Here is a 23,854-nt window from a genome sequence, read left to right as displayed (position 1 = left end):
TCACAAGGCAGGTGGATCACACACACACACACACACACACACACACACACACACACACACACACACACACACACACACACACACACACACACACACACACACACACACACACACACACACACACACACACACACACACACACACACACACACACACACACAAACAGATCCAATGTGAAGGTTTCTTTTGGTCACTGACAATATGACTGTAACAGCACCTCATTTAATCATTACTCACCATAAATGGATGCTGAACCATTAGGACGCATCAGTCACAGAGTCTACCCAAGCCTGAGATTCTCCACAGTCATTGAAAGGTTAGCTGAAGACTAAGTGAGTGTGAATTGGCCTAAGATGACCCATATTAGATCCTCAGAGATGTAGAGGGAGGGAGGACTTCTTTAGACACTGAGATAATGTGGTGAGTCTTCAACACAAACCCTGGTTTAACTTTAACCAGGGCTGTTTAGCCAGCTGCCTTTTCTTATGCTGGATTCTATTGAAGCAATGAACACTGGAAGCTTTTCTCTCAACCAAAAATAAGTCACAGTTACAACCCTCTTCAGGGGTCAACAATAGCAATACATTCCAGTATAATTTTTGTTAGAGTACTTCAGGTGCAGCCGGACCCCTATTCAGAGCGCTGGGCCCATATTCATAAAGTGTCACAGAGTAAAAAGTGTTGATCTAGGATAAGCCCCGCCCCCCATCCATTCATTATTCTAAAAGGCTAAACTGATCCAAGATCAGCACTCCTACCCTGAGATGCTCTATGAATACGGCCCTGGAACAGAATATTACATCAGAAGAAGATTTTATTTGGGAATGAATGAAGGCCCTCACTGTAGGAATGTAAGTGGTCTTCACAAAATGTGTTAAATATTGAGCTATTGGCCAAATTCATACATAACTTTATTTCAGAGGGTCATTGCATCCAAGTTATCCATTAACACCTTTCTCTCCCTGTTCTAGTTTTATTAGGGAAGTGGAAGTGGGCGATTGTGGGCTTGAGCATCGTTAACATTTCCCTGACATGTCAGCCGGCATCTCCTTTGAACTGCCTCACATTTTCTGGGGTGCAGAGGGAGTTGTTGTAGCAACTAGGGGCTTTAGGAGTGAATGAAGCAGATGTGCTGGTCATCTATCAGCTGACAGCTCCAACTCCTCCCTGCCTGAACAAGTCATCACCACCGTGACAGCCAGCCCAACCAGCCTCATCAATTACACCAACATCCTACCATTAGCGCACAAACGCTTTTATCCTCCGCTACATTCAACCGCGTCCTTCCCAGTCTGTGAGGCCAAGATGGGCCCTCAATTAAGTCTGAATAACTTTCCGCACTTTCTCCAAAAATGTCTCTCTTTATTTTCCCCTGCTTACTTCACAGTTTGCAACCATAGAGGGAACAGTGTCAGTGATTGATTTAACTCTAAGCATTTAGGCCTTACCATGATCACATATGATATCTATGGTCTATTAGCTTCATTGTCTTTAGTAAGTAATAGTTTGCTCAATGTGGCGTGTTGTAGCCTAATGGCAGCATAAAACTGTCATACAATACAATCAACTTAAAGTTCAAGTAATAAAGCCCATAGTTAATTAATGTGTAGTTAACATGTTATTAATATGTAATAACATTGTGGTTTTAGAGACCAGGCTATATTTAGGCTGAAAATCAGAACCAATTTGAGCTGCCTCTTGTCGTGAAAGTTATAGATGTAAGGTCTTAATTTGAGCCAGTTTGCTACAGCAGGAAAATAATCCTGCAGCAACAGGAAATGTGCATTATTATGTGGGTTATAATTACGGGTTGATATACTTATACATTTTTTCGGCTCACTCAAGTCTGAAATTTCAAAGGGGAAATTACAAACTTAAGTATTTTTAAAGCTCAAATAGACTACAAGTTTGACATTTCCTACAGGAAAGTTCCCCTACCACAGGGTGATCAAATAAAGGTCTGTAGGGTTAGTAGTGAAATGAAACCCTCAGAGTCATGGCTTGTTAGTCTTATCCCGTTCCTGTATTCCAACCATAGCAGTCATGAAATGCAGTAAACAAAGCAGTTTGAACACAGCCATATATTCACAGGGACAAACACATGGTTCCAAATAACATACAGTATACAGTACAACAATGAAGTGACAGCAGTGGCAAACACAAGATCGCACATTTTCCCACATGGATTTTACAGCGGGATAAAGAGGGAAGAGCATGATATTGAATTATGCCAGAAGAAATAGTATAAATAAGACATTTATATAAAAATAGGCTTTTTCAAAATATACTCTCTTTACCAATATTTACCAAAAAGAGTGTCTGGTTGAATATGTCTTGTTAAATTTAGTCAGCTTGAGGTGAGCATTGTCATTCAACACAGACAGTAGTGTTGATGCCCTTAGACCACAGTGAGGGATTCTCCAGACTAGCAGCAAACAGAAGGAAGACTAAGGTCACGTCCAAAATGGCACCCTATTCCCCATATAGTTCACTACTTTTGGCCAGAGCCACTACAAAGGGAATAGGGTACGATTTCAGATTAAGCACAAATTCATGAGAAAGTCAATGTCAGTAGCCTATTACCAGCCTAACCTGGAACAATGAGCAACATAATATTCCAGGTTGACCTAATTCCAGTGTATGACTCTTAAGTTCTATTTTGGATTGTATTAACAAACAAAACAATAACAAAAACTCTCATTGGGGAAGAACCCACCATCTACACAATTAAGACTTGCTCCATAATGGATAAAATCAGTAGTTTCTTTATGAAATAAATTAATATTATTTATTTGTCTCTAAATACAGTGTGTTAAATATTCCCAATGGTTGTTTAATTTCATTTGTGCATAGCGTGTCTTATTGAGCTACGCTCTTAGAAAAAAGGTGCTATCTACAACCTAAAAGGGTTCTTTGGCTGTCCCCATAGGAGAACCCTTTGAAGAATAATTGTTGGTTCCAGGTAGAACCCTTATGGGTTCCATGTAAAATCCTTTCCACAGAGGGTTCTATATGGAACCCAAAAGGGTTCTACCTGGAAGGGTTATACTATGGGGACAGCTGAAGAGCCCTTTCAGAACCCCTTTTCCTAAGAGTGTACAGATACAGAGAACTACAGTAGTAGCACAGTCCAGCATTATATCCAGCATTGATTTATGGTGAGCGTTGGGGGAATCCATTCACTCTACAGTCAACAAATAGTACACATCCATCCATAGCTTTTTAACAGTCTCAGCATTGACACCTAGTCCAAAAACATAGGCTGGCTGGCTGGCAGATAGCTCAGTGTGTTATAGTTAATGTCCTGAGGCTGTCCCATCCTGCCATCCAGGACACAGTGTGTTATAGTTAATGTCCTGAGGCTGTCCCATCCTGCCATCCAGGACACAGTGTGTTATAGTTAATGTCCTGAGGCTGTCCCATCATGCCATCCAGGACACAGTGTGTTATAGTTAATGTCCTGAGGCTGTCCCATCCTGCCATCCAGGACACAGTGTGTTATAGTTAATGTCCTGAGGCTGTCCCATCATGCCATCCAGGACACAGTGTGTTATAGTTAATGTCCTGAGGCTGTCCCATCCTGCCATCCAGGACACAGTGTGTTATAGTTAATGTCCTGAGGCTGTCCCATCATGCCATCCAGGACACAGTGTGTTATAGTTAATGTCCTGAGGCTGTCCCATCATGCCATCCAGGACACAGTGTGTTATAGTTAATGTCCAGAGGCTGTCCCATCCTGCCATCCAGGACACAGTGTGTTATAGTTAATGTCCTGAGGCTGTCCCATCATGCCATCCAGGACACAGTGTGTTATAGTTAATGTCCAGAGGCTGTCCCATCATGCCATCCAGGACACAGTGTGTTTCCCTTTATGGTGATCTGTTGCAGGCATCCCAGTATATGTCCAATGAGAGGGGAGAAGGAGCATTGTGTGCAGACAAAATCGCTGTTGTTCCATCTTCTGCTTATAGTTCCTCAACGTCTACTGCTGCAAATACAGCATTGATCCATTACCTAAAAAAGTTTCCACTATGTACACACACACACATCCACACACACACACACATCCGACGGTCCAATAAATACTGTCATTTGCAGGTGTACACCTCTGTCCTCTCACTGCAGGTGTTGCATTTGACGTAGCAGCACCACAGGAACTTGCAGTTGCACTGCCACACGCGGGAGTACTGGTGTGTGTTGTACCCTCGTCCACAGCACATCAGGTCACAGCCGCTGATCTGCTGCGTAACAGTCTTATTACACATCCGGCCCTGCGTCCCCATACTGCCTGTCACTGGGTCCGCCTCGCAGTAGTTAGGGGACTTCTCAATGAACACAAGGTCTGTGTCCATGGGCTTCCGGTAGGAGTAGGGCTTCTTGATCTTGAGGAATTTGGGCCGCTTGTTGCGGCTGGCTTTGACCGGTTCCACGTGCACAGCATGGGCATACTTCTCTTTGAGAATGTAGCCGAGCTCGCGAAACTTGGGAAGTTTAGTCCAGCAGGTTTTAGTGGTGCAGGAGCCCGAAACACCGTGACACTTGCATTCCAGATGCATGTTCTTCTCCAGGATCTAGACACACAAACAACCAGGAGAGAGGTTACCTTTACAGGCCTTGCAAACCATCTGCTGAAGCGTCTATCACTATTTATAGAAGTAGGTCATTGAAAAAGAAAAGCATCTGCAAACATACCATACTATTATGTTTATAATGCACTTATACTGCACGATAATGGCCCCAAGGGTTCCACGTTTATTGTCATAATAACATGATCCTCTGAAATCAAAACATTCTGTGCAGGCCCAAGAGTCAGTGGATGTTGAAGTAAATTACAGGCCTACATAGTTTGATTGCTGAAAATAGCAACATAGCACAGTGACACACTCTGAGACTCAGGTATGTAAAAGTCAAGGAAGTGGGTAACATTATGTGCACAGTGCAGCATTAGATCAGTAACTAGCTACTTGTGAATACAACAGCCCTTTAGAAAACAGTAGCTTTATTCAGACTGTACACAGCAGCCATAATTCTGGATCAGGTTACAGTCTCCTTGTGTGTAGGAGTGACTGGACAAGCTGCTGAATGATGTGGATTACTGTTAAAGCCTGCTCCGATGACTATTACAAGTGTCTGCTATCTCAACCTGAAAAGGCACAGCCAACAATATAGCTACACCACCTTACTTGTCCCAATTCCTTGAACTAAATTGTATGGGGAGTTTGTTTGGAATCTACTATCTCTATACTAAAATAGATTGAGATTTGGAGAGTTCCCGCAATCAATGACAAGTGAAAAACCTTTAATTATGTTGCATAAGAACAATGCATATTGATTTTCCATGTCCAGAAATTCTAGAATCAATAAAACATATTGTATTTTAGTGCCTTTTACTGGAAATGCATACAACTGCATGAAAGTGTGGAGAAACAACGGTCTTTGCGGTTAGCCCTCTGTGGTATACCAGACAACACTTGGCTTCCCAGTTCCTAATCCATCAGTAGCCCTGTGACCAACACTTGTGACAGGCTTTGTCTGGTCGTATTGGACCTGGGGGCTGTGAACCGCGCTCCTGCTCAGTGTCACTGCTTTGATTAGCATAAATAAAGGAGGGGGGATAACTATCAAAACAGAGAGGCCATTTATTACCAAGGAGAAGGAAAAAAGAAAAAGCCCAACTGATCTGAATCCACGAGTGTAGCCCGTTTCACTGTGAGAGGCAATTTAGCTGTCTAGATAAGCGGGATGAATTCAGGCCCCACACAGAAAGGCAACAGTGAGCTGTTGAGCACAATGTGTGAGTGAAGGCTTTTCAGTCTGTCTGGGTACGTGTTGGTGGTTTGAATCAGGCCTCTGTGGCACAGAAAGAAGAGAGAGAGAGAGGGGTAAGGCTTGACTCTGGAGGGAGAGGTGCTTCTTTCCTCTTCACTAACTCCAGTGTACTACTAAGGAGCCTCGCCCAAGTTGTTTGGCACAATTATTCCGCTTCTTCTTTGACTTGCAGACTTGCTGGAGTCTCAGGGCTGATCTATTATTTGCTGCAGCCATGGATGCACAGGAGCCTTGATCTGAGAATGTGAACAGTCCCTAGTCCTTGATCCATCTTGGTTGTTTCTAGGGATTTGCCACAGTGTTAGACATTGACAGACTACAAGCCATACAAAACAGCAGGTGACTCACATAAGTTGCTTTAAAGTCTTCGTTAGGCAGGTAACCGCTCCCAAGAGACATGATGATACAGTAGATATGATTCTACGATGTTAGGAGAGGTTATGGACAATAAGTATCACATAGAAACCTGTGGCACAAGACTATCACACACAATAAGTACTTGGCTCTGCAATATCAGACAATCCAAGGAATTTAGGTATTGTGATAAACATGAAGTAACTGTATCTTCTCCCAAAAGTGCAGAGCATAGGGAGCAGGCTAATGTACAGTGTCAATTTGTTTTCAGCCCAGAGATCTGGGTCGTAATCAAACCCTGCCACTTAAACTGCTCTTCCCCCCCTAAAAGCTTCCATTTATTTCACTGCCTGTTTAATCTTGGCCCCAATGCCCAGATCCTTGGCAAGGTCCACCCGCTTCTGAGCATGGTGGAGACTACTAAATCACAACAGCCATGGTTACTGAGGCCTAGCCTACATTCGGAAGGCCATGTCGTTAACCAACACTTCGGTCTCAGATTTAGATTCGGTCTTTACTTTCAAGTCTTCTCTGTACCTGTTTGGGTAAACTACAGCACATTTTATCTTAAAGAAACTAGTTCCTGATTACAGTAAAGACATTATAAGAGATTACGGAGATTGTTCTGAAAAATCTATGTTTGTCTGATGTTTTCATACCACAAAAAAAAAAGTTTTTTGAGTGAACTACCCTCAGATTTTGTTGTATTGAAACGTTTTTGGAGAATGGTCCTACATCACCTAATTAAATACTCTGGGATCCAGTTTAGGTTTGCCGGGATTACATTTGGAGAGAGAAACAGGAAATGGAGTAGTGTAGTCATGTACCTTGCATCCCACCTCGTTGATGTGAAGGTTCATCAGAGATCTGGCTTTCTGTTTGAAGATGCATGGAGCCTTCCATCTACAGATGTGCTATCTTAATTTGTTTCAGAGGATTTTCCTGCACAGCAGGAAATGTAAACTTGTAGTATATTTGGGATTTAAAAAGGCTTATAAAGATTGTAATTTCCACGTAAACATTTCAGACTTGATTTGCCCTAACAGAAAATGTATCAACCCCTACAAAAATGTCCATTAATTAAAATCCACATAATAATTAACATTTCCTGTTGCTGCAGGAATATTTTCCTGCATTGAGAAACTGTTCAAATAAAGATAGCACATTTGTAAGATCCTTCCCTATGGAGAAAGAAACAGGAAGTGGAGTGGTTGGTAACGTACCTTGCGTCCCACCTCGTTGTTATGCAGGTTCATGAGAGACCTGGCGTTCTGTTTGACCTCCCTGGCATCAACGAACACCTTCGAAAAGCCCAGGCCGTAGCTGATGTCTGCTGAACAGCCTCCCCACTTCCAGCCCTGGCCTTTACTGTAGAAACCCTGCTTCTCCGTATCACAGCTGCAGTCACTCAGGTTTCCCTGCGTACAGGCTGCAGTGATGGCGTGGGCAACTCCGGCTGCAATGATGGCGTAGGTGAACGCAGCCTCTTTACTGCCTAGGAGAGAACATAGGAGGAACTTGAGTATTTTGCTGACTTGCAGTTCATCATTTTTATGTATGAATGAGTGTGATATCTGGGAGATATCTGATATCAGGGATAATGCATCTATTTATGGTGCTACAGCTGTATGTTTCACCACTTGATAAATAGGACAAGGATAAGGGAGGAAATCTGAATTTTCATTACATACTTCCGTCTAAATGGTGTATATAAAATATACTGTATACTGTATGTTGAAAAATAGCAATTTGAAAGCAGATTAACCATTAAGTGTGAGTGCTCATATCAAACTGTTTGTCAGTCTCACTCACAACCACTCAAGGACTACAGTAATCTGGAAACTGGCCTGCCTTTGAACCAAAATGGCTGTGAACTTCCAAGTCAATAAAGCAGTATGAATGAGAGGGCTTTGGAGAAGGAAGAGATATTGATCCGATCAGAGCCTGGTACGCTCTGTGTATTCTTGCAGGGTGGATCTTGATTCAGAGGTTATCTCCCCAAGGTCCGACTAACAAATCATTTACGCACACTGGGGTGTTTGAATTATCGGCAAATAGTTTAAGGTTAACCTGTCATGATTTAAAGAGAGAGCTTCTTGCAAAAAGTTTTTAGTCATAGCATGTATTTCAAGGTCTCAAGATGATAGGTAAATAGGGAACAGGGAAACTGGCTTATACCAAGCTTTAATGTACAAGTGCATACTTGTGTAATTATCCAATGAGTTAGTTTAGTTGAACATTATTTCCTGATGCAAACGAATGGGTTGCAGATATCAATCTTATTATTAACCAAACATGAATTCTCTGTGTGCATGCATAGAGAAGGAAATATCTGCATCTGAAGGTATGTAGCTAGAGTATATACAAACAATAAGCTACTGATGGCAATATCCATCATATCTATGTAAACAAACTCCTCCAGTTGACATGTCTTCAAAACAAACATGATACCATCCTCGGTACTTTCTGGTGAACACAGATTCACTAGGTGCTGCTGCCCTGTTCTTGATAAACATTTTGGATCTGTGCCCTTGCCATTGGAAAAAAAACTAATATTGAGGCATCAATTATGTGGATGTTTTTATAGATTCGATTGGCCCCGAGCCAAAAAAAGAAGGTGTGCCGGCACAAAGTCAGTCAGTTCTGACTGCTCCGCTGTTCATTTCCCCCAGATCATTGGTTCAAAACAAAGGAGGGTAGGAATTATTTAGTACTTTGTCGTGAGACCTGAGTGGAAAGACCTAAAAGCAATGGAAGCAATGCTTTGAAGTGTTGAATATGAATACTCTTATTGCACCAAGTTATATGTAGAAAAGTATATTTAAAAAAAGTCTAATTAAATGTTATTTTAGTATTCATGTTGGTTGATACGCAACGCACAACATACTACTGAAAAACTACTCAAATACTAAAAACATTAGATGCACCTTGCACCCCTGCAAACAAAAAAACCATAGGCTGCCTTTCCTAGGCCACAAGTGAGAGCATGCAAGCTCCACCCCACTCACGCTAGACATCAACAATGGCATTCATTTCTAACCACTAATCTGATCAGTGAAACCAATCTATTTTGCATGGTTGTCCATGCCAAACTCTTCAATGTCTTAAACCACTCATTCATGAAGAAAACATATTGTGAAAGACCACCGTTTTCACTTGAACAGCAGGAGAGGATTATGCCTTTCACACCAACAGCTGTAGATAGCAAAGACCTTTTCATAGTGCCAACCAACCAATAATATTGTGAACTGCCATTAAATGCACTAGTTGTGGATTTATAGTAATGCATTGTATGAAGGGAAATAAGAGATCAGAAAATGACAAGTAGCTATACTGTAGTCTACACTCTTAGAAAAAAGGTGCTATCCAGAACCTTAAAGGGTTCTTCAGCTCTCCCCATAGTAGAACCCTCTGAATAACCCTTTTTGGTACAAGTTGAACCCTTTTGGTTCCAGGTAGAACCCTTTTGGGTTCCATGTAGAACCCTTTCTACAGAGGGTTCTACATGGAAACAAAAAGGGTTCTCCTATGGGGACAGCCAAAGAACCCTTTTGGAACACTTTTTTCTAAGAGTGTAGCTACTTGTCATTGATGGTTTAAACACCAACAGTTTTCTATTACAATGCTATTAGCTACATTTGTTGTGTGCGACTCTGTTGAAGAGCCCAACTCCAGGTTGGGATAGGGTAAGATCCTAGACTACATTCTAGTTGCGCCCTGAATATGCAACAATCTGGTGGTTGCCACATATTCACCATCTGCTGAATATCTGATCACATTGGGATCAACATCAGCTGCTCTGTTATCCAGAGTATCTGTGACTTTATGCAATATTATGCACAGGAGCATACTCCAAGAAGTCCTTCAGACAACTCCAGGGCATGTTTGATAGGCACAACATGGAAAAGTTCTTATTGAACAAGTTCAGCCTCCATTGTACCAGCCATGAGCCTACATCTACTGTAGGCCATCCCTGTGTCCCCAAATACATCCAATGCATTCATCAATGCTATTGCCTGACCAGGTAGCTTCAGTACTTCATTTGAACCTTTCCTTTCTTTCATTATTCCCCTGTGTATGTTCAGTTCAGTGTTTTAGGACTTTATTTCTCTGTACTTTCTATCCACTGTAACTTATACCCGTGGTAAGATTGTCGTCTTTACTGCGAGAGCCACAGCACCCAGTGATAGAGAAAGATAAAGACCGGCGAATATGTGCCTCAGGAGACTACGCTGCGCTGAAAAGACAGGCTGTCAATGTTCACAAGAGCTTTGTTACTGTGCTGGCTTCTGATACCTTTTGGACTTGTTCAGTTCCTCTCCTTTCTCTCTCACTCTGGCTCTCTCGTGTAAGACCAGTGTTAGACTTTAGAGATAGGAAGTAAATGACACAGCTTCAACCTAACCATGATAATTTAGGTTATTGGGAAAATGTGTATGCTGTTACAATTAAGTTGCCTGTTGATACTTCTAGTGTATAGCCTATGGGAAACGTGTTTAAATCTCACAGTAAACATATTGTAATTGCCACAGCGTGTTGCTCTCAAATGGACACGCAATGCCCTTTCTCTAAAGTTTGTCCATGTTATCGACGCACACATAATGCAAGTATATATAGCCTAAAGACAGGAATGTATACGCACTGGTGACATTAAAAGGGGAAATATATTAGCACCTAAGAGTTCGTAGATAATATTCAGAAAAGCAACAAAAGATTTGTGTCAAATATCATTGAATAGATAGGCTATGCCAGGTTCTCAAAAGGATACGGGACATTTGGCTGCATTCGGCACTGTGCGCTCTTGACGCACAATGCGAAAGCTAACCTACAGGCCTATATATATTATACAATTGGGGACATTTTCAGTAATGAAATGACATTTAAAAATACTCTAACCAAACTTGAATTGATTTGCAACATACCCACTTTCAACTCTTTTCCGAAGACCGTTCTCTCTCCAAGCGCAGAGCAGTTCCAGCGCCCATTTTTGAATTGAAACTGACACTCGTTGATCCCCATTTGGGCTCCCTCTCCGATGACAATAATGGCATCGGGGCGACTCTGGCAGATTATCCGCTGTCGGGGAGCCAACCCGGGAATCTTGTTACAGATTATACTCGCACCTAGCGCGACCACGGATGAAAAGCCACTGTAAGGGTACAAGAGTTAGACATGAAATTAAAGTGACTGCCAGATATTGCTATATGGGCAACATGGTTTTCAAACTCCTAGATAAAACCGTGTTTATTAAAGATTTATTACATGTTTATAATATGAAATAGGGTTATACATTCATATATACATTCATACAATTTAAAAGCACAGACTTGATGTTTTCCTTGCCTCTTGAGGTTATTAAACTTGTGTTGTAGAAATACGAGACATATTTAAGCGGTGAGGACATGCTTTCCCTTATCCCTTAAACTCAATGAACCTGTCTTTGGGTAATCTACAAGTGTGTTACAAAATAGAAAGGACTAAACTGAAGCATTCTGTAGCCTAATTTATAAACGTAATTTATTTGATTTGTATAGGCCAAGAGATCGGAATAAACTTCGTCAGGTGGTTTCTAATTGTAAAAACTCAGATTTTCCATCAACTCGATAGACTTTTTGGAACAGAATAATTAAAAAAAACTCTCAGAAACTTTGCATTGTTCACGGGCCAATGTCAAATGAACAATGCATCTAGTTTACGTAGATGGATAATTACAATAATTGAAAGAAAGTTTAATTTATAGAAACGTAGCCTGTGTAACAAAATGACAAAATGACATCCGAAACGTTCTGTTATAGTCTATACTCTTAATGTTTTATATTCTGATATTTAGGAACATAACTATGTGAGATGAACATGCCTATAAGAATCAAACTAACCCGATTTTCAAATAGACAATCCCAAGGCAAAGCAAAACCCGAAAAATCCAGCGTCTAGTTTTCCGACTCATGGTGCTTCCACTCTCAGTTTCATGCAATGTGTAAGCGAAAATGATGAATAGATAGATATTCTCCGATAGTCACTGTCCAAGTATCCAAAGTTACTCCAAGTCGATACCAACGAATATCCCCAATAGTTACTGTCAATTATTTTATATAGTTTCCTAGCTGTAATGATTTCCGTAAATTCCCCTTAAGTGTCCCCTTTGCTGCTCCGGCTTGTCATTGCGAGGGTGTCACAGGTAAAACTAAGGATGAGAAAGTCTTGTAGTGTGATTATCTCCTTCTCACAGTTCCTTTGCTACCCGCATGATCTATATATCTGGCTCATATATCCGGGGCGTGATCAGAGAAGACATAGGGCCCTACTGTGGAATCCCGCCTGGGCTGAATCTCTGTGTCAGTTCACCTACTCATTAAGACTTTTACCTTTCTAATAAATGAAAACACACACGCAGTGCAGTGGATAGTGATGGTTGTACATCTTGTGCGTTGATAATGACAATACGTTATTTTCACTAATGGCGTATGATTATCATTAAATGGGCTACTACTTGTTTTCTGTAACGTCAAAAAAAACAGTGTCTATGTATGTTATCTTTCCTTTACACTTCAAAAATAAACATAGCCTAACTCGAACTGCCGAACTCATCTCAAATTAAATTGCATGCATACATTTTCATTGCACTCACTTAATAAATTGTCCACATAACCTACTTTGAATTAAAACATGTCAACAAATGGTCACCTTTATATATACCATGTTGGCACAATTTGTTCATAACTTGCTAACCTGTGACAGCTCCTTCCTTCATCACATACGTCCAGCGCATCCATTCGTCTCTGTTTTGGAGAAGTTTTGTACCATTTATAATAGCGCCATCTGCAGACCAATTAAGATAGGTAGCGTTGAAAACTGAATAAAGATTCGCTGAAATTATATTTGACAGCCAGCAATACAGCACAGCCGTAAAAAGTAAAATGATTGTCTGATTTAAGATTTCTCGTTTTTTCCAGAAAGATTATTTAATCCGAGCATCAAGTGTCTGTAAAGTAGCTAAGAGAATCACAATAAACTCTCAGAAGCATAAGTAGAAATTCAAGTTTTGAATATAGGCTATTGTCTATCTGTTTCAGCATAACGTTCCACATATTGTTGCTCTTTTGTCAAGCGGTTGCTTTACTTTGAAACATAATGCTATTATTCATTTGTAATATCTGTTGCTAGATTTGGGCAATTCCACGATAACGGAGTAACACTGAGACTCAGATGCAAAGTTTGGTAACATAATGATGGTTTGTACTGTTTGTGCCTTTATTCTCTTTCCAAACTTTGCATCTGCACTGTTCTTCAAGTAAATGTGTTTTTGTAAAATTTTCAGTGGAAATTGTTAAATGTGGTCCTTCTGCATATAGTTGTGTGGTTTGTTTAACTTTGCAATCATTGTTTTTTGTTTGATGTACATTTTAAAGTGAAAAGTCCGAATCTCAGTTCCACTCTGTTAACATGGAATTGCCAATTTAGGCTATTTCAATAGGGCTGCCCTATTTGGATCTTTTTTGCCACTAATTGGTATTCTGACAAATCAGATCTTTCCCATAATTGGGCAAAAGATCAGAATTGGGATGCCTGTGTAAACTCAGCCTATCCATAGTAGCAGGAAGTAGGGGTGCAGAGGGTTCTGCAGCACCCATTGATAATTCTGAATAATATTAAAAAAAGGTCTACATTTTTTATGTCAGCACCCTCAACCCAAAACATCTTCCCGCGGCCATGAGTGTATCTGTGCCAGTGTCTCGGTCTGTCTCAGGCTGCGGTCTTCCTGCCCTCCCAGCCGGTCAGACTGACCAGTGTTCACTGCAAGGACCACTCACACTCACACATCACAAGGTCTTCCCTCTGTTCGACATCAGCATTAAAAATACTAGATACAAGTCAGAGATCCAGGGTAAAGTGTCGAGTTGAGACATTTAATATCTTAATCTATTTAGATTCTCGTTACCTGTTACTTTAACAAGCTTGTCATTTTGTCACTTGTACTCATTTTCATGGTTGTGTTTGTAATGGATTTTTGGTCTAACTTCCACACATTTCCTCCTACTTCAGTTGAGCAGGTAGAGAAATTGTTGGTATTTGAGGGCAAGACCTCAGGCATCCTTCTGGAAGGGCAGCAGCACTCTGTGATACATTTCTATAGCACTTTTTATAATCTCAAAGCACTTCAAAAGCTCAAAAAACAAATAAGCAGTTGTGTAGCTACTGAACCTTCTCCTTCACAAAGTATGGCACCCACTTGTGTGATGCCTCAACAGCTCTGGCCACCAGAAAGCTCACCACACACAGTTCAGAGTAGTAGCCAGTCGTCCTCACTACGAGCCCTCTGTCTCAGTACTGCATTCCTTTACTGCATCTCACATTCCTCTCAAGGTTCAGGTCACTTTTCAATTGATGTTTTCAAAAGTTCGGGAAACAGCAGCCAGGTGAAACAAAAAAAAGCTGGTACAGTTAGTGGTGCACGACTCCAGGATTTGGATTTGTGATTGGAGTCGACTCTTGCTCAACTCCAACTCCTGTGGTTGGAGTCATAGGAGTCGACTCTTGCTCAACTCCAACTCCTGTGGTTGGAGTCATAGGAGTCTACTCTTGCTCAACTCCAACTCCTGTGGTTGGAGTCACAGGAGTCGACTCTTGCTCAACTCCAACTCCTGTGGTTGGAGTCATAGGAGTCTACTCTTGCTCAACTCCAACTCCTGTGGTTGGAGTCATAGGAGTCGACTCTTGCTCAACTCCAACTCCTGTGGTTGGAGTCATACGAGTCTACTCTTGCTCAACTCCAACTCCTGTGGTTGGAGTCATAGGAGTCGACTCTTGCTCAACTCCAACTCCTGTGGTTGGAGTCATAGGAGTCGACTCTTGCTCAACTCCAACTCCTGTGGTTGGAGTCATAGGAGTCTACTCTTGCTCAACTCCAACTCCTGTGGTTGGAGTCATAGGAGTCGACTCTTGCTCGGATGCTCATACACACCATCTCATTTTAATTTAACCTTTATTTTATCAGGGAGTCATACTGAGACCAAGATCTATTTTACAGATGAGCCTTGAATTACATTAATTACAGAAAAAAAAACATCAATATAAATATAAATACAAAATACAAGCAAAAAGAACAACATGGTCATAAAAAACAAACACATTCATCAGTAATAAGGTCCTCAATCACGTTTCTGAATTGCACAAGAGGCACCAAAATATCACATTTAAGAACATTTTGAAGATTTTTCCACAAATAAGGTGCAAGAAACCTAAAAGCTGATTTACCTAACTCAATAGAGACCAAAGGAGTTTCCGGAGTTAACCATCCCTGAGACCGGGGGTGGGAACTCATATGTCTAAAGTTTAGTAAGATGTTCCGTAAAGTCAGTGGCGTATATTCATGGACGGCAAGCGAAGCCAGGCTTCCCCCAAAAAGTTACTATTTTATGTTTTTATTTTCATCTTTCGTCTCTCTGTGTTTCATAATTTTCCTTCAGTTCGCAAGAGGCTGAATGTATCTCACAGGAGAAAGCATCCGAGCGAGTGAAACAGCGCCCCTCTGTCACTCTACATGTAGGCCATCTATCTGATACTGTCTGGTCCAAACGAGTATGACCATGTTGCCACTCTATCCTAAATTAGCCATGGATGGAGGTAGGGATTTGGTTTGATTTAATTATCTGTACTGGCCAATGATTATAATGGTTTTTCTGATCCAAGCATTTATTCATACGTTGTTGTGCCCCTGGCCTGAGAGGATGGAAGTTCAATATGTAGCTAGAGGTAGAAGGCTAATGTTAACTAGAGGACGATTCACATAGGATTCGTTTTTCCCAAACTGCCCTCTGTAATTATTATTTTTTTCTTCTCAAATTGAATTGACTCTTGATGGAAGCCTGGAGGTTTTTATTGTAGGCGTGACGATGTTTCAACGCCGTGTCTAGACGATAACAGGCTACACTGATAACTCGTGCTTGGCTGCCAAATGTATGTCTCCCCATAATATTTACATTTATGAAGTGTGCGCATAATCATTATTTTAGCGATCCATAAATGGTAGACATCCTTCCTAATAACAATGCCCCACATCCTGCTGCTTTGCGCTGCTGAACCGAATTTGCGCTTGACTGTGTTAATAGATGAGAAAGTTTTCCACAATATTTTACACACGTTTGCTCAATTTCTGGCCCATTTTCCCTATAACTCTAAACACAAAACCACAAACACAAAATGCAAAACTCTACAAATCTCTAGCAAAAGCAAACACTGCATTCAAAACTGTTTTATCTCTTAACAAAATGCTCTTTTTGCATCAAAATAACACACGCGTCATATGAATAGATCTGTCTACCAACCAACAACACAGTGATAAATATCCCATCAGTAGGTTTATGCCTTTTGCATTATCAGTGTTACACTGTAGCTGGCTGTAAAATATTGTTACAGTAATGTATACCTACTCAAATATACATAACTCAACACACACAAATGCAATACAGTAACAAAAACATTGTCATTTATTTCCAAAATGCTGTATTTTTGAATGGAACACTTTCCATGCCCAACAGGAGAAAACCAGGAGAAAACCAGGAAAAACATTCAGGAAGATCGTGTTTTCTGTAAAAAAAAATTATAATAATGAAAGTGGCTCATTCTTTCAAAACTCGAAATACAAAAACACATGCAAAATATAAGAAAAAATACATTAGGCTGCATCCTGCCTCCTATTTTGGTCTGGCCACAGCACCTTATCTACATCACAAGAGATGTTCTCTCTGGCTAAACAGCGGGGAAAGAATCTTCTGGAGTGACGGATCCAGCTGCCGAAAGCCCCCACTAACGTCACCACATGCATCCTCCATTGCCTGGAGAAGAGGCACGCGTGTGAGGGGATGGCGGTCATACACCTTCCATCTCCATGCCGAAAAAAACTCTTCAATTGCTTTTAGGAATGGAGAATATGGTGGGAGGTATAGCACAATAAATTGTTGGTGGTCGATGAACCAGTTGCGGACCAGATCAGCCCGGTGGAAACTCACGTTGTCCCAGATGACAACATACCTGGGCTGCTCTGGTCCACCCTCTGCTCGGGCTGGAATGAGGATGCCATGTAGTGTGTCCATCCCCTGATGAGAAGGGAGGTGTTGTAGGGACCAAGGTTGGCATGGTGATGGAGGAAGCCTTGCTGGCTAACGGCTGCGCACATGGTGATATTCCCTCCATGCTGTCTAGGGACATTCACAATGGCACGGTGGCCAATAATGTTCCATCCCATCCCCTTCTTTTGGCTAGGTTGAAGCCAGCCTCATCAATGTAAATATAAACATGCTGAATTGCAGCAGCATCCAGCTCCAAGACTCTCTGAAACAGACAAGACAATATGTGACATAGACCTAGAGCAGTCAATATGGTGAGGCACAATACACTGGATTACAGTACTGTAATGTGTCCATACAGTGCTGATATGATAGTAAATTCACAGTATAGTACTTTCACATATTCATAGCGCTGTTCTTTAACTCTCTCTGAGTTTTGCTCAAATGGCACCCTGTAGACCGGTTTCATCTGGATTCGGTTGCGCTGTAATACACGGTCCAATGTAGACAAGCCCACCCGGTGAATGTTATTGAATATTGTGTTGTCTGCAATTATGTGGTTGTGGATTTCTCGTAGTCTAATGGTATTGTTTGCCATCACCACCATGTTTACAATAGCGGTCTCCTGTTCTGGTGTGAACAGCCGGTGTCTTCCACCACGGCCTGGCCGTCTCTCAGTTCTGCAGAAGATCCACATATATGACATGATTGGTTACAGTAAGCTAAAATAATCTATTTTCTTTCAATATGAAATGATATTACTGTAACATTGGCCAACAATCATTGAGTAACATAGGCCTACTGATATGTTGGACTGCAGAATACTTCAGTATACATACATAAAGAGCATAGTGTAGATGGTAGGTAACTTACCGGTTGTCATTTCTGAATGTACGGATGATAGATGCAACCGTGTAGCGGCTCAGGTTGGGCTGAACTCTCTGCCCAGCCAATCTCATAGTCAATCCATGGTTGAGCACATGGTCAACCAACGTGGCCCTGATCTCATCTGAGACAACTGTCCTTCCTCGTCCTCCTCTTCCTCCACTTACTCTCACTCCTTCACCTATAGCTCTTGCTTCACCATTGACTTCCATTTTCCTCCAAAACAGGAGAGCTCATCTGTGGCCTTTTATAGTGCTAAAGCTCTGATTTCTAAGTGAACAATTCAGCAACTAGTGTTTACACCTGTGAGGAGTGGGTGTTGCCAATTGGTGTATAGAGCTTGGCATTGTGATTGGCGTTGCTTTCCAAAGGGACTAAAGAGATTTTAATTTTGAATGCTGTGCCTAATATAGAGAACTGTGTGTAGTGTTTTGCAAAAAGTGTGATATAGAATTGAAAACTGAGTGTAAAGCAGGAATTGTGCTTGCAATTTTGCAGACTTGGTTTAGAGATTTGGTACATGAGATTCAGGTTTCTGTGATTGCGTTTCAAGTTCCAATTTTAGTGTGTAAACAATTGGGAAAAACTGTAACTTGCCATTTCCAAAAAGTTAAGCGGGGATGCTGCTTTGCGATCTATTGCCTAGGACAGGGCTCTCCAACCCTGTTCGTGGAGAGCCACCAGCATTTCATTAAATAAGCTATAGGCAACACTTTTTATTGGACACTTAGGCCTAATTAAACTGATGCATTTGGCAATGTTCAACTTCAATTCACTGGCACTATAAAGAATATCTTAGCCATAATCATTGATAGCCTAATATATACTTTATTATAAACTGGGTGGTTCGAGCCCTGAATGATGATTGGCTGACAGCCGGGGTATATCAGACCGTATTCCACGGGTATGACAAAACAGGTATTTTTACTGCTGTAATTACGTTGGTAACCAGTTTATAATAGCAACAAGGCACCTCGGGGGTTTGTGATATATGCCCAATATACCATGGCTAAGGACTGTGTCCAGGCATTGCGTCCTGCATAAGAACAGCCCTTAGTCGTGGTATATTGGCCATATACCACATCTCCTCGGGCCTTATTGCATATACTTTTGGTGAATTTACGAGGCATTGCTAGATACAGATTACCAAAATATAGCCTAAGTGCACAGTTCTGACCGACTCTCTACCTGCTCTCTCTCCCTGTCCTGGTCCTCTTTCTCTTTGCTATGAAAAACGTGAATATGTGTTTGGTCTTCGGTCTGTTGCGGTCTGTAGCTCAGCCTACTCATTGATGGCCCCTACTTTAGTGAACTTGCATGTATTTCGCAAAGAAATTGCGAAATACAGCATTGCGGTAGCCTATAGCCTACATCTTTTGATTACCGATGCACGATTCTGACGTTCTGCCTGGTGGCTGACATGCCTGCCTATGCCTGGCTGTGATCCCTCCGTCTCTCGCTAGCTTGCTCTTTCGTTGCTGTGAAAGATGCGAAAGTTTGTGTTCACGAAGTAGACTACGGAAAATAGTTTCCTCCGTTGCAACAATACTGAATGTTAGGAGTCAATTCCAGCATGACACCCAGAAATGTCCGTCGACGAATCGATTCATTTGGAGTTGACTCCCCACTACTAGGTACAGTGTCCAGATGCATAATTCGAACAAAAACAATTAGCAGGCTAGCTACCCATGCCAAAAAGAGTAGCTTCAAGGACCATAATGGACCAATCTCCTCCATTTATGTGGTCAAGTTTTCACTCTAATTTGTTGTGCGTATCTACTACGGATGATAATAACCATGGATAAGATTGGATTGTTTCTTTTGGTGCTCTACTAGTATCAGGGAAACGCATGTCAGCACAATACATAGTATCTGCAGTGTTCTAGATCAATATTCTATTCTCCCCTAGATGTATTCTTTAAAATACTTTGGCCCTTGTTTAGCCAGGATATCTCATGGAATAAAAATCTATTTGTAAGAGTGTGTGGAAATGAATTGTCTCTCAGGATGGTTTACGTGTAGTCACTACGTCTCAGGACCTGTCCTTAAGAGTGTGAATGTGGAAAACTGACAGAGACAAAGGGCTCACCCTGGCAAGTCGATACTACTTACTGGGAGCCTCTCACTCCATATCCAGGTACAGCAGACATTTCCATCCATCAAGGAAACAAATAAGATAGTACATTCTGGCTCTGTATTTAAGTACTGTAGTGATGAACTGATTTACATTTCATGTCTTGTGTTTACAAAGCATTCATAATGTGGTCTTTGATTACTGAAGCATTTTGGCCTCAGTGGAAGCAGTGGATATGAAGGATGTCCTGAAGGCCTACTCTTTCAACTCCCGTGCAACACTCCTCCCTGTGGGAGGACTTCACAGGTTCTACAGCAGTTCGCACCAGTCACTGAAATGTCTACATATTTACGAGCAGTGGTGTAAAGTACTTAAGTAAAAATACTTTTAAGTATTACTTAAGTCGTTTTTGTACCTGTACCTTTCTATTTATATTTTTGACAACTTTTACTCCACTACATTCCGAAAGATTGATTTCCAAGATGGCGTAGCAGTCAGACGTCTTTGTCTTTGTCCTGTCGTGTCCCTTGTATATAACTTTTTATATATTTTTCTTCGCATATCTTTTTAAAATATTTTCCTAAACCTCAACTTCTAAATACTCTCCTGCAACCCGCCTCACCCAATGTGGCATGGATCATTATTTTTTTTTTTAAAGTATTTCTATTTACTTCGGATCTGGAATCCCTCAACTGAAGCTAGCCAGCTATCAGTCAGCAAACCACTGCTAGCGGTCATCAGCTAACCTTTAGCTCGGAAAGCTCTTGCCAGTTCGTACAACGTGACTCAAACCAGAGCATAACGGACTTATTTTTCTCTCCATATCCCCGGATTCCTATCGCAAACTCTGAACCTTTTCATCTGGATCTTCGCAACTAGCTAACCGCAATCCCAGGTGACTACTCCTGGCTAACGTTTCCATCCCGGAGCAAGCACCAATTAGCCTGAAGCTAGCCTGGCTAGGGCTCCTGGGCTACCACCGAAGCCCACTCCTGGGCTAGAATATCCGGACCCCTTCTGTTGCCAGTACGGGGCACGGAACCCCGCCGATCCTCTACGACTGGAATATTGACAATCTGCCCGAGGATTCCAACAGGCCCCTCAGGCGTGACGTCCGCTGAAGGACCATTCTGCTAACCGCGGCCTGCTAGCTATCTAGAGCTACTTGGAACCCTGCTAATCCACGACTGGTCTATCGACATCACCGCACGAGGAGGCAAAAACAGACTTTCCTCCATCGCAACGTCCCCCAAAGGCCCTTCTGCTAACTTGCTAGCCCCGGTCTGCTAACTGCTAGCTTGCTAGCCCCGGTCTGCTAACTGCTAGCTTGCTAGCCCCAGTCTGCTAACTGCTAGCTTGCTAGCCCCAGTCTGCTAACTGCTAGCTTGTTAGCCCCAGTCTGCTAACTGCTAGCTTGTTAGCCCCAGTCTGCTAACTGTCTGAATCGCCATGTCCCCAGCCAGCCCAACCACTCACTGGACCCATATGATCACTTGGCTTCGCATGCCTCTCTCTAATATCAATATGCCTCGTCCATTACTGTCCTGGTTAGTGATTACTGTCTTATTTCATTGTAGAGCCTCTAGCCCTGCTCAGTATGCCTTAACCAACCATGTTGTTCCACCTCCTACATATGCGATGACATCACCTGGTTTAAACATCTCTAGAGACTATATCTCTCTCATCATTACTCAATGCCTAGGTTTACCTCCAATGTACTCACATCCTACCTTACCTTTGTCTGTACACTATGCCTTGAATCTATGCTATTGTGCCTAGAAACCTGCTCCTTTTACTCTCTGTTCCGAACGTGCTAGACGGCCAGTTCGTATAGCCTTTAGCCGTACCCTTATCCTACTTCTCCTCTGTTCCTCTGGTGATGTAGAGGCTAATCCAGGTCCTGCAGTGCCTAGCTCCACTCCCCAGGTGCTCTCATTTGTTGACATATGTAACCATAAAAGCCTTGGTTTCATGCATGTTAACATTAGAAGCCTACTCCCTAAGTTTGTTTTACTCACTGCTTTAGCACACTCTGCCAACCCGGATGTCTTAGCCGTGTCTGAATCCCGGCTTAGGAAAACCACCAAAAACCCTGAAATCTCCATCCCTAAATATAACATTTTCCTCCAAGATAGAACTGCCAAAGGGGGCGGTGTTGCAATCTAGTGCAAAGATAGTAAGACAGAACTCTGCAGGCTATCCAGGTCTGTACCCAAACAATTTGAGCTTCTACTTCTAAAAATGCAGAAAATTTCCAGAAACAAGTCTCTCACCATTGCTGCTTGCTATAGACCACCCTCTGCTCCCAGCTGTGCCCTCGACACCATATATGAATTGATTGCCTCCCATCTATCTTCTGAGCTCGTGCTACTAGGTGACCTAAACTGGGATATGCTTAACACCCCGGCCATCCTACAATCTAAGCTTGATGCCCTCAATCTCACACAAATGATCAATGAACCTACCAGGTACAACCCCAAATCCGTAAACACGGGCACCCTCATAGATATCATCCTAACTAACTCGCCCTCCAAATACACCTCTGCGGTTTTCAATCAAGATCTCAGCGATCACTGCCTCATTGCCTGCATCCATAATGTGTCTGCGATCAAACGACCACCCCTCATCACTGTCAAACGCTCCCTAAAATATTTCTGCGAGCAGGCCTTTCTAATCGACGTGGCCCAGGTATCCTGGAATGACATTGACCTCATCCCGTCAGTAGAGGATGCCTGGTTATTCTTTAAAAGTGCCTTCCTCACCATCTTAAACAAGCATGCTCCATTCAAAAAAATTTGAACCAGGAATAGATATAGTCCTTGGTTCACTCCAGATCTGTCTGCCCATGACCAGCACAAAAACATCCTGTGGCGTTCTGCATTAGCATCGAATAGCCCCTGTGATATGCAACTTTTCAGGGAAGTTAGGAACAAATATACACAGGCAGTTTGAAAAAGCTAGCCTTAGCTTTCCTAACAGAAATTTGCATCCTGTAGTACAAACTCAAAAAAGTTCTGGGACACTGTAAAGTCCATGGAGAATAAGACCACCTCCTCCCAACTGCCCACTGCTCTGAGGCTAGGAAACACTGTTACCACCGATAAATCCACTATAATTGAGAATTTCAATAAGCATTTCTCTACGGCTGACCATGCTTTCCACCTGGCTACCCCTACCCCGGTCAACTGCCCAGCACCCTCCACAGCAACCTGCCCAAGCCCCCAAAATCTGGACCCCTACAAATCAGCCGGGCTAGACAATCTGGACCCTCTCTTTCTAAAATTATCTGCCGAAATTGTTGCAACCCCTATTTCTAGCCTGTTCAACCTCTCTTTCGTATCGTCTGAGATTCCCAAAGATTGGAAAGCTGCCGCGGTCATCCCCCTCTTCAAAGGGGGTGAAACTCTAGACCCAAACTGCTACAGACCTATATCTATCCTACCCTGTCTTTCTAAGGTATTCGAAAACCAAGTTAACAAACAGATTACCGATCATTTCGAATCCCACCGTACCTTCTCCGCTATGCAATCTGGTTTCAGAGCTGGTCATGGGTGCACCTCAGCCACGCTCAAGGTCATAAACGATATCATAACCGCCATCGACAAGAGACATTACTGTGCAGCCGTATTCATCGACCTGGTCAAGG

General features: G+C 42.1%; 1 protein-coding gene across 1 annotated transcript; it reads right to left on the bottom strand.

Annotated features, from left to right (window-relative positions):
• Positions 1-2,001: 2,001 nt before the first annotated feature.
• Positions 2,002-12,429, bottom strand: LOC106566606 (protein Wnt-7a). Its single transcript, XM_014134784.3, has 4 exons — positions 12,060-12,429; positions 11,106-11,332; positions 7,407-7,678; positions 2,002-4,571 (listed from the first exon to the last, which is right to left on the bottom strand). The coding sequence occupies exons 1-4, from the start codon at positions 12,128-12,130 to the stop codon at positions 4,089-4,091; spliced, it is 1,053 nt and encodes a 350-aa protein (XP_013990259.1). The 5' UTR covers positions 12,131-12,429; the 3' UTR covers positions 2,002-4,088.
• Positions 12,430-23,854: the final 11,425 nt, after the last annotated feature.

The sequence above is a fragment of the Salmo salar genome, chromosome 13 (genome assembly GCF_965601325.2).
Source record: "Salmo salar chromosome 13, fSalSal1, whole genome shotgun sequence".
NCBI classification, from domain to species: domain Eukaryota; kingdom Metazoa; phylum Chordata; class Actinopteri; order Salmoniformes; family Salmonidae; genus Salmo; species Salmo salar.
Note: the sequence above shows the minus strand (reverse complement) of the source record. Positions and strands in the feature narration are given on the sequence as shown.